This window comes from Frankliniella occidentalis, unplaced genomic scaffold (assembly GCF_000697945.3).
Source record: "Frankliniella occidentalis isolate FOCC.00 unplaced genomic scaffold, Focc_3.1 Scaffold236, whole genome shotgun sequence".
NCBI classification, from domain to species: domain Eukaryota; kingdom Metazoa; phylum Arthropoda; class Insecta; order Thysanoptera; family Thripidae; genus Frankliniella; species Frankliniella occidentalis.
Window position 1 is genome coordinate 10193 of NW_026267362.1, and position 11641 is coordinate 21833.

Here is an 11641-nt window from a genome sequence, read left to right on the forward strand (position 1 = left end):
GGGGGGGGCTGGAATGAGCAACGAGAGGGGAAAAGGAGGAGAGGACTGCAGTTTCCTGTCTATAATTGGGCCCGGCCGCTGGAGGAGCTTTTGAATCGCCGTCCGAGAGAGGGGAGAGAACAGAACACCCTGCCGGCCCCGTCGCCGCCCCGCGCCTCCCAGCCAGCACGAGCGGCTGCTGTGGACTTCACCCTCACTCCGTAGCGCCCCGCCGGAGCCCCGCCCGCCCTAAGCGCCCGCCCGCCCATCCCTCTCCTCACCACATCCCGCTGTTACATCGGTCCGGGTCCGGGTCCGGGGGATGTCCTTGCGATTTCCATCTTCGCGGTTTTGTGCACTGTACACACACACACACAACTGAGCCCTTACGCATTTCGTAATGCCCCCGAACTGTGCCGGCGCGGCACTATTCGTAACAATTGCTCGCAGTTGGCAGGTCGACGGAACGCGACGGGGCGGGGCGGGTGGTAGAGGGGTATGATGGGAAAGGGGAAGCAGGGGTCTCCCAAACTATGTCCGGGGTACGAGGTCTCTTTTTGCGCCGGCCATTAACTCCTGGCTTGTCGAACTTGGTGCCGGTGCTGCGGGTCCCACAGTTGGGCGGTGCCGGTCCCCCCCCCTCCCCCAACACCCCTCGAGGGGGGCCAGGCCCGTGGCCAGCAGGACACCCCGCCCCGCCCCGCCCCGCCCCGCCCGGCAGGCTGCTGATGGATGGAGCCTGAGCCGGGGGGGCCGTGTCCGTGTGCCGAGGAGGACGGAAGGGTTCAGCATCACGACCCTCATCCCCTCCTTCCTCAAGCGTCATTTCGTCGCAACGCGCCGTCGCCCGCTGTATGATACAGCACCGGCGAGCAACCACAGCCTGCCCCCCGCCCCCACCAATTCACCCCTCCGGACCAAGTCGCGCTCCGCCCGGCCCTCTCCCCGCGCTCCGCTTACCGTCGCCACCCCTACCTCATTCACACTCCCCCCCCTCTACAAGGCCCCCGCTCCCGCCCCTCGGGCCCTTTGCTTCGGCTGCCACCCTTGTCCACTTATTCCTCATGGTTTGGTCGGCCTTGCTGCCTTGCTGCTCCAGAGGCCGATCTCAAGTGTTATACTTTCGCCAGAATGGTAGCACCCCCTCCTCCCCTTCCTCAACCTACTCCAGTTCCAGCCACCGCGAGCACCAGACGAACGACGAACGGCGACTTCACTTTTCCGAGTGGCCTATCCTCTGGTCCTGCGATTTAGCTGCTTAACCGCCCCGCCCCCTCCCCCTCCAAAGCTGCTGTCCTATCTCAGAAATGAAATGATCTTCAGCCGTTGGTGATTACCTTGGGGAGCGCCGTCGGTCGACGGGGCCGGGCGCGGGCTCCAGCCTCCAGCCTACCTGGCCGCGCCCATCGTGTTGAACCCGCGAGGCGCAGGACGGGGTTGGGGTGGGGGTTGAAACACCCCTTGTGGCGGTATTCGTGCTCGCGAGGTGGACGAGCCTAATGCGAGCGGAACACTATTATCAGGACAGGGCGGGTTGCTGTGCTTTAGCACACACACATCCCGACACATACACGCACACACCATCTCACACACACACACACACACACACACACACACAACTTATCGCCGGGGCGAGTCAAATGAAAGAACAACTCGACGCGTTGGCAGAGCCGGCCGCAGCCAAGAGGATAAACACGCACGACTTTTATCAGAAGAGCGGCGGCGGGCTGTGGCGGGGCGGGAATTAAGAGCGGTGTCCGTAATACGCACGGCTCGTGAATAGAAACAATGAGTGGAGCATTGGCCTGCTCCCCGCGCTGCCCCGCCCGAGGCCCTGACGCTCGCCGATAGGCCCCCGGAGGCCTGCTGCTGTGCTGTCCGCCTCTCTGCCGCCGCCCCTCCGCACTCTCCCCCCGCACAGGAGGAGGCCGCGCAGCAAAGACCTGGCACTGCAATGATCCTTCGGAAGACTTAAGGGATCAACGACGAGGAATCGAGACGGAACCGGTCGAGTCGTAGCAGCCAGCAGCAGCGGTAGGGTAGAAAAGGGGACTAAGGCAGTGTGGTGGCGTCTCGAGTTTGAAAGTGCTTCTCAACCATTATTACCAGCGCGACAGAAACGAAAAAAAAATCTCTCGAAATCTCTCACTGAGCAACAGCGACTTTGCCAAAACACGAACACTACTTTTATTGTCTGATTATTCAATTAATTGTCCATGCGTGTGCTTTGCTGATTGACTTCCCCGTCGTGTGGTTTGCAGGCGCCTTCCTCGTGCCGTACTGCATCATGCTGCTGGTCGGAGGGATCCCGCTGTTCTACATGGAGCTCGCCCTCGGCCAGTTCCACCGCAAGGGGTCCATCACCTGCTGGGGCCGCATAGTGCCTCTGTTTAAAGGTCAGTGCGTCCCCTCTCTCTCTTTCTCTCTCTCTCTTACTCACCTCTCACCTGTCTTGCTCTGTTCCAATGCATACCCGCTCCTTGCCCACCTCCCCTTGCCTTGCCGCTCTTCTGTCTGTCTGTCTGTCTGTCTGTCTGTCTGTCTGTCTGTCTGTCTGTCTTATCCCCCTGTCCCCTCTCGCCCTCTCCCTATTCTGGCGAGACCCTGAGCGGGCCGGATGTGCGGCGGGGCCTTCCAATGTTCTGCAGGAACTCAAGACCAGGGCGAAGATGGAGAGGCTAAGCGGAGGGGTGCGGTGTGGAGGGGCCGACCGGGATTTGAGGAGGGGTGGGGGGAAATGGGGTGAGAGAGAGAGAGAGAGAGAGACGAGGCGACAGCCAGCAACAGCTGACCCGCTCGGACCATTATCGTCGCTTGGGCTAGCGATGGCGGCAGAAGGAGCGGAGCGGAGAAGGGAATTTCCAGCTTCCTTTCATTTCATCACGTGCTCGCCGCCCGCCTGGGAGAGAGTGCGAGAGAGTGAGAAATAGAAGGGAGAGCAAGGAAAGGAGGAGGAAGGGAAGTGAGGGAAAAAGGGTCACATCTGCGTCGCGTCGGCGGCACGCGTTGTACGGGTGTGCGGCGTGCGGTGCGCGAAGACGACGTCGGCGTCGCACCCCGCACCTCAGCTCCACGTCAGCCTCCAGCACGGCCTCCAGCACGGCCTCCAGCACGGCCTCCAGCACGGCCTCCAGCACAGCCTCCAGAGTGGCCTCCATCCAGCGGCGCAGCCCTCAGGCACCGTCGAGCACCGTCTCCAGCACAGCCTCCAGCAGCCTCCGGCACAGCCTTCACGACGCGCGACCTCCCGCGCCACCCGTCAGCTGTCTGTCGCGCTTCCCACGACGACGATCTCATCTCCGGCCTGCTGCGCTGTGGCAGTATCCCCCTCCCCCCCCCTTTTCACCCTCCTCACCGTATGAGGCGCCGCTAAGCGGGGCGTGGAGCGACGCGGCCGCTTAGCGGGGAGCAGGACGCCGAGCTAATGAGCGGCGAGGGAGCAGCAGGAGGAGGCGTTTGCGGCGGGCCTCCTGTCCTGTGTGCTGGCCGCGCCGAGCCGGCCGAGCCGCCGCTAGGCTCGCCGCTGGGCCTGGCGGGGCCTGACGGAGCCCCGGCTGCGGCTGGGGAGGGATGTGGCCTCTGGTGGCTCCTCCTCGGGCCGGAAGCAGCCGCAGGGCACCGGAGGGGAGCGGCGCGGGGTCACCCTCCATAGAAAGGATTTGAGATAAGTGAGGGTCGTGGGAGCCCTCCCCCCGACCCCCCCTCTCTCTTCCTCCCTCAGCCCGCGGCTCAGCTCGCGACCCCAACGCCGTGCAGCCACTTTCACACGACGAATTCTCGCGCCTTATGCCCGTTGTGCATTCTCTTTCCAATCCGAGCGCTGACAACTCTCTCCCTCTCTCTCTCTTCCTCGGGTCAGCTGTTGCTGGCTGTCGCCCCCCCCTCTCTCTCTTTCCCTCTCCCTCTCTCCGTCTCTTCTCCATTCTTACTCCAACCGCCCCTGGCCCCTTCTTTTCCTCTCTCTACCTCTTTCTCTCGTACACTCAGCACACTCAAATTCTCGCCCCACTCTAAGACCCTCTACGGCGCTTGTTCAATGTCTGCCATTTTTCTGGTTTACGACTCACATGGATGAGTGCCCCTCCACTCCACCCCTATTTTCTAGTAACGCCCTTCTCCCTTCCCTATGTCTGTTGTGTCCTGGCCTGGTGCGTTAGAGACCCCCTTGCTGCAGGTATCGGGTATGCCGTGGCGCTGATCGCCTTCTATGTTGACTTCTACTACAACGTGATCATCGCCTGGGCCCTGCGCTTCTTCTTCGCCTCCTTCACCGACATGCTGCCCTGGACGACGTGCGACAACCCGTGGAACACCCCCAGCTGCAGACCAGTGAGTCGTCGTCAACCGCCCCTTGATCACATCCGCCGAGGAGTCGTTTCCTATGAAAACACCGATTTTTCTTTGTTTTAATTGTGCGTTTTTTCTTATTTTTTCCTGATTTTTTGAGTCGGTGAACACTATTTTTTTTTAGTAAAGTACCCCTCGACTTTCATCTGCAGCTTGTTGACTTGCCCCCTCATTATTTGCGCTGCAGATGGAACGGTCCTTGTGGATGGGCAGCGATGGCATCTTCAACGCCACCGTCAACTCTTCCCTCGCGTACCAGAACTCCCAGGCGTCTTCCGAGTCAGCCGCCGCTGCCGACTCCGAACTCAATCAGACCTCCTCCTCGGACGGCATGCAGAACATCCACTACACCTCCGCGGCTTCCGAATATTTCAAGTAAGTCGGCCTAGCCCCTCAAAAATGAACAAACTTCAACTTTTTCTTTTTACTCTTTCGACGAAAAGTTGCGGTGTCGACTGTGTCATAATGGTGGTTGTCGCTGTGCTGCAGCCGCGCCGTCCTGGAGCTGCAGCACTCGAGCGGCATCCACGACCTGGGCTCCATCAAGTGGGACATGGCGCTGTGTTTGCTGGCCGTCTACATCATCTGCTACTTCAGCCTGTGGAAGGGCATCTCTACGTCTGGCAAAGTAAGCGCATTATTACTGCTCCTCTCTCCACCCCGCGCCCACTGCCCAGCCCAGCCCCTCCCTGCTGCTCTGCCCACAGAGGTCTGACTAGTCCGGCAGGAGCGCACGCGCGAGTGAAAATGGTGCTCAGGCCGACTCGAGCATCTTCTTACTTTCTCTCGCACACTAAACCCTTATACATTTTATTCTGCATAACCTCCAGGTTTGCACAAATTGTATGCATTATTATGTTTGAATAGTGCATAATTATGCGCAAACTGTTAATAGTGACGCATAAAATTGTGCATAATATTATATCTGTATAAAATTATGCATGTTTTACGCACAACACAATGCATAATAAGGATTTCGTGTGCACCTGACACTCTCGGACGCTCCCGGGACTGAGTAACCCACCCGATGCAGACCTCTGCCCTCCCGGCCCTGGGCCATGCCCGGCCAGCCGAGCGCCTGGCGGCCGCGGGGTAGGCAGTCCCGTCGGACGCGGGAGCCATGCGGGCTGGCCTACGCTGCGGGCGCTCCTTGCCCGGCTGTCTGCCGCTGCAATTAGGACGCCGACGAGGACCGCGGGCGGGGCGGAGTGTAGGCGGGGCGGGGCGGGTGCTCCACCTCCACGGGAGAGTGGAGTGTGAGCCTCGTCCGGAGAAAAAGCCTAGCAGTCCGGCCGGCAACAGTAGTAGCGCTTTGTGGTGTCGTGTTGCTCGGGCGTGGTGGCGCAGGCCGTACACTATGATACTTTATTGTACACTACCGCATTATATTTAGAGAAAGTGTGCCGTTTGCTGGATATCATAACTATGTGTTTTTGTTTCTGGTCACAGGTCGTGTGGTTCACGGCGCTCTTCCCCTACGCCGTGCTCGCCATCCTCCTCGTGCGCGGCGTCACGCTGCCGGGCTCCGCCGAGGGCATCAAGTATTACCTCAACCCCAATTTCTCCGCCATCACCAAGGCGGAGGTGAGGGTATACAACGACGACGATGCGACAAAAAATAAGGAGCACTTCTTTCGCCCGAATAACATGGAAGACCGACCATTTTGTGGGGAAAATAAAATGAAAAATATGCGAAGCCATTATGATCGAAAATAATGCGTGCCAGTAATGCGTTTATGGAATTATGGTGTGGTGGAGCGCGAGACTGCCCGCCCGGGGCGAAGTCGACTGGGTGAGGACTCGATTGCGATTCACCTGAGGCAACGAGCCTTGTCATACGGCTCCATTATTCCAGCCCGCATTTCACGTGTGAGCTGGGGACTCGCCCGTTGCGGTGGAGTAGGTAGCCCGGCCCCGCCCCACCCCGCCCTGCACGCCCCGCACCGTGACGGCGGCGAGGCCAGGCCAGTCTGGCCACTTGTTGCGGCCCGCAGCTCGCCATTCCGGTCACGCCGAGGCTGCACGATGGATATTCCGTGTAAATCTGGCGCTCCCTTCCTCCTTCCTCCCCTCCCCTCCATTCCCCGTCGCGGGAACCCCGTTCTTCATATTTCCGCGATCACGGTGGCGGTGACGACGGACGTTATATCGCAGGGAGAGAGCCGCCCCGTTCCGCCCCGCCCTGCCCCACCGCGCCTCCAAGGCTGGCTCAGCGGCTCCGCACGCTCACCCACCTTTGCATATGAATCCGTCCCTCTAAACGTCCCGCTCGCGACAATGGCCCTGGCATTGTGCAAACGACACAAGGAAAAGTATTCGAGCGCCTTTCCACTTTCAAGCTTCTCTCCCCCCCAAGCTCCAAACCCAGCGCCAAGCCACGCCCCCCCCCTTTCCTCTCTTGCGAAGGCCTGACCACAGCGTGGTCCTTGCGCGAAAAGAAGAGATGAATATCCTACACTCTTCCCCCTTCATTTTGGATTTGTGCAGTCAAATAACTGTCCGTGTGTTTTTTCCAGGTGTGGGTGGACGCTGCAACTCAGGTGTTTTTCTCTCTCGGACCCGGATTTGGGGTGCTACTGGCGTATGCCTCCTACAACAAGTACCACAACAACGTGTACAAGTAAGTTTTGAGGACTTGTTGCTGACGTATCGGTCACCTTTCTTTGCACGTGTTCTCACCCCCCCCACTTTTCTTCGTTTCTCGCTCGCCAGGGACGCGCTGCTCACCAGCTTCATCAACTCGGCGACCAGCTTCGTGAGCGGCTTCGTCATCTTCTCGGTGCTGGGCTACATGTCGCTCGTGTCGGGCCGCAACATCGAGGACGTGGCGACCGAGGGCCCCGGGCTGGTGTTCATCGTGTACCCGGCCGCCATCTCCACCATGCCGGGCTCCATCTTCTGGGCGCTCATCTTCTTCATGATGCTGCTCACCCTGGGGCTGGACAGCTCGGTGAGTGGGGTGGTGTGCGCGGCGCGGGGGGTAGCGAGGCGGCGGCCGCCGATGCCCCGCGCAGCGGGAGGGTCCCGCGCCTCCCTCCCCGTCACTCGCAGCGCGGAGTATCGCGCCCCTGGCCCACGGCGGCCGCAGTCAGTCCGGGGAGGGCCAGCACGGACCGAGAGAGACAGCGTGACATGGGCACTTTCGAAATTTGTTTGACAGTTTGGCGGCTCCGAGGCGATCATCACGGCGCTGAGCGACGAGTTCCCCGTCATCGGCCGCCACCGGGAGCTGTTCGTGCTGGCCCTCTTCTCGCTGTACTTCGTGGTGGGGCTGGCGTCGTGCTCGCAGGGCGGCTTCTACTTCTTCCACCTGTTGGACCGGTACGCGGCGGGGTACTCCATGCTGTTCGCCGTGCTCTTCGAGTCGATCGCCGTGTCGTGGATCTACGGTGAGGGACGCAAACGTCCGATTGACATGAAACCAATAAAACACACCACCACCACCGTCTGTCACGTCAGCCGTCACACCGGGTTTATTTTTCGCAGGGACCCAGCGCTTTTGCGACGACATCAAGGACATGATCGGCTTCGCACCTGGGCTGTACTGGCGCGTCTGCTGGCGCTTCGCGGCCCCGATCTTCCTGATGGTGCGTCATCGCTCAGCGCGCGCGAGGCTGGAGGAGGTCGAGGCGGGGGAGGCGGAGGCGGAGGCGGAGGCGGAAGAGGCGGAAAGCAAACTTGTTCATAATTTTATACCGGGCGGCGCCGCGCTGCAACTTTTTTGACGTATGGTGGCTTCCGACGCGTTTACCGCCGCCCGTTCATCGTGACTGCCACCACGGCGGCGCCTCGCGGGGCCCGCAGCATGTCATGTTTTTGCCGCGAGGGGTGACAGTTTGACGCCCGACGCGCGAAACATATGGTTGTTGTCATGCCTGCTTTAATCACTGCAATTATATGCTGTATATCTGGGTATCCCCTCCTCTTTGCGCAGTTTATCATCGTGTACGGGTTGGTGGGTTACGAGCCCCTTACCTACGAGAACTACATCTACCCCGGCTGGGCCAACGTCCTGGGCTGGCTCATCGCGGGCTCGAGCGTGGCCTGCATCCCCGGCGTCGCGGCCTTCAAGATTCTCACCACCCCTGGGACCTTCTGGCAGGTGAGCACCCCAGACCCCGCACGGCGGCGGCGGAGCGGTCTGGCAGTGTCACTGTAGATTCTATTGAAAAGTGGCTGGTGGATCCAACATTTTCCGCACACAGCCCGTCTCTTCACAAAACTGTATATAGCCTGCTCCGCATGACTTGACAATTTGTCGCATCTTTGTTGCAGCGCATTTGCTTCTTGACGACCCCGTGGCGGGACCAGCAGCTCGCGGTGAACGGCGGCCTGGCGCACGACGCGGCGGGGTCGTCGCCGGAGGAGGTGCGCCTCCGGCTCATGACGTGCGAGGCGCCGGCCGCCGAGCCCGAGGACGTGTGAGGCGTGAGGCCGTCCCGGGCGCCGCCTGGACGCCGGGCCTACGACGGGCCCTGGGGCGGGCGCGCGCGCAGGCGCCTACAAACTGCCCGACCCAAGTACTGCCAAGTACTGCCAAAGGTTCTGCCAAGACGGCGCGGATAAGTGTGCGTGGTTGAGACCATTACAACAAGCAACAACAAGCCTCTCCCCTCAGCACTGTAGGTGCGACAGACCGGGAGATCCGGGAGACGGCGGCCACGACGGAGTTGAGGTTGATCGCCCCCGAGATGAAATATCAATTATTGAGTACGAGGAAAATGTGCGTCGCCGCCCGCCCCACTTTTCCAGGAGAAAACCATCCCCACCTCCCAGTTATCGGGAAAGATTTGATTGGTTGCCATGACAGCGAAAGAGAGAGTAAGGGTCCGCTGGAGATGTGCCAAAGCGGGAGGGGCGGCGCGGGGCGCCAACCCCATTACCTATCGCGGCCCATCGCCTGATTTATACCTCTTCACTTTCCGTTAAATAGAATTTCATGGGAATCGTGCGGGCGGTAAATATATAGGGATGGTAAAACAACTCGGTCGCGTTGGTCGGGAAGGCGGCCGCGCAGCCCGCCGCGGGCGCCTCTTGGATTGAGATAAATATTAGGGAGGAGTCTGTCGTGTGCGAATGTCGCAAAAAAAAGGGGGAATACGGGCGAAAATGACCAACTCTATCTCTATTTCCCCCTCTCTCTCTTGGTGTGTGGCATTTACTCACGTCGGTTTTGCTATCTGTCATCAAAGGCAGGCTAATTCTCGTTCTATCTCGATGGCCGTCGAATGGCATTTTGAGTTATTCATAAACGAAGCCTCATCGGGTGTTTATTAAATTTTCGTAGGCCTTTAACATAATGCACCACACTCAGTTTTAGTTTCGCTTTATTATTTTTTAAAGACATTGCTGTTGTAGGGGTGGCAATGGAATTTCGTAGATTGGGTTCTAATGTTAATATGTGCCACGTAGTTAAGTAGCCAAACATAGATTGTTGTAAAGCTCTAGATGCGTTAAGCAAGCGCGCAGACGAGTACCTCAGCGAAGAAAATCGTGTGGAATCATGTTCCTGGAACTTGGAATTACCAAGACATTATTTTCATCAGGAGGAGGTCTCATTGTTATGCGATGTATTTGTCCAAAGTTGTGTTAAAGACCTCACGCTGTAATTAGTTGGCCTGTTCAATACAATTATAATGTATCAAATATAGCTCAATATGGATTGTTCACTTAGTAAGTACTCACGACTCGCTTTGCGAGTTTGAAATGCTGTGGAGCACCATAACTAGATGTAATTCTTGTAATATAGCTTGGACAAAAGTGTAGAATAGATGTAGCTATGTAAATGTTGTTTTCCGTTATGATAAATTAGTAAAAATACAAGTATTATTCATAATTCTTATACTGTTAAGACGGTCTCGCAGTTGCAAAATGCTTTCTGGTTAAGTTGTGAATTACAATAGTTTTGATACGCAACCGAAAACACCAAACAGCCATTTGGTCGTTTTCGAAGACTGTTGCCTTTTACTTATATATTTTATATACAATTGTTGATCCTCCGTGTGATGTTTCACATAATTTTGTAAATATGATGTTCTAGTCCTGTTAGGTGAGCTTATAATGTTTCGATCTGTGAACCATACACTTTGCTTTAAGCGGAAAAAGCTGATTCAAATCTCCCACTAATTATGAATTTGTGAAGCGTGTCTGTTTCCGTTGTCTTTACTTCGCATGCGTCGTGTTTGCTGATTCTGGTAGTACCAAAACTATCATCAAAACTATCAACAAACCCTCGAATTTTTCCAACTCGTGAATTATCGGGGGATTGCTCAAAGTCATTGAAAAACATTTGACAGACGTATGTCCTCCTTTTAGTTGAGGTGAATATATATAAACCCACACCAATTTGTGTTGTCGATGATTCGTTTAGATCTATTGCTCATGACTTAGTGTTGCCAGTAATAACAATAATTTATAGATGATACTTTGATCGAACTCTTAAGTTCAAGCAGCAGATTAGCGAGAACGATTGGAGGAGCATCGCATAAGTTCTCTTGAAAGCAAACATAAGGCTTTGAACTACCCCGTACCAAAACCCTGTAAGATTTACAGTTACTGTATATGGAGAGTCTCGACAGAGCTGAGCTGTTATGTCGTGTTTGTTACTTCCATTGTAGCTTGTTGTGCTTTCGTTTTGTAAAGAAAAGGTAAAATAAAAGACGATGAAAAATTACGATCGTAGATCTCCATTCACGTGACAGACTGAAACTATGATTGATGGAGCACGTTGTTGGCCCATTTCATTTTCTGTGTTACTAGAACAACAAGGCGATCACATTCCAATCATCAGAACACGGCCTTTTCTCTTCGCCCTCTGATTTTTTTTTTATTTCCGCGAACAATAATAAAGTGTAGTGCGGCGTGGCCTGTCGGCGGCTGTTAACAAGGCGTGAAGCGGCCAGGCCGGGGAGATTAATGAATCCCGAGGCCATCCCTCGGGCGGCGTCCGAAGGGAGCACGCGGACTCCTCGCACGTGCCCCCGCCCCGCCACGCCCCGCCACGCCACTTGTAGGGCGCTCCGAAACGCCCCGCCCCGCCCCACCCCACCTCGCGGTCCGGCAAAGAGCAACACAATCGGGAAGAGTACAAATATTTCAAGCTCTGATTCCCCCTCGAAAATGGTCCGGCCAAGCCCACGCCGCCGCCAACGCGCGCGGCCCAACGCAGCCAGGGAACAACAACAACAAGAACAACAGCGGGGGAACAAAGTTTTAGTAGATTGGCGAGCATGGAGTTGGATTCCGTAGAGCCGGTCTGGTTTGCGGTCCGGCAGCGTAGGGGAGGTACAAACTGATCGTTACAACTGGCCCACCA

At 57.1% G+C, this 11641-nt stretch overlaps 1 protein-coding gene across 1 annotated transcript; it reads left to right on the forward strand.

The window, feature by feature from the left end:
• The first annotated feature begins 2230 nt into the window (after positions 1-2230).
• LOC113216303 (sodium-dependent dopamine transporter) lies at positions 2231-10999 on the forward strand. The gene is made up of 11 exons (XM_052272981.1): positions 2231-2375; positions 4154-4308; positions 4514-4701; positions 4816-4954; positions 5776-5910; positions 6843-6946; positions 7039-7276; positions 7487-7715; positions 7813-7913; positions 8261-8428; positions 8602-10999. Exons 1-11 carry the CDS (start codon positions 2267-2269, stop codon positions 8749-8751), a joined length of 1716 nt encoding a protein of 571 aa, XP_052128941.1. The 5' UTR covers positions 2231-2266; the 3' UTR covers positions 8752-10999.
• Positions 11000-11641: the final 642 nt, after the last annotated feature.

Excerpts from the sequence above, each read along its gene's own strand:
- LOC113216303 (XM_052272981.1), top strand. The coding sequence starts at position 2,267 with ATGCTGCTGGTCGGAGGGATCCCGCTGTTCTACATGGAGCTCGCCCTC. Across the intron at positions 4,702-4,815 it reads GCGGCTTCCGAATATTTCAA|CCGCGCCGTCCTGGAGCTGC; the intron begins GTAAGTCGGCCT and ends GCTGTGCTGCAG. Across the intron at positions 7,914-8,260 it reads CGGCCCCGATCTTCCTGATG|TTTATCATCGTGTACGGGTT; the intron begins GTGCGTCATCGC and ends CTCTTTGCGCAG.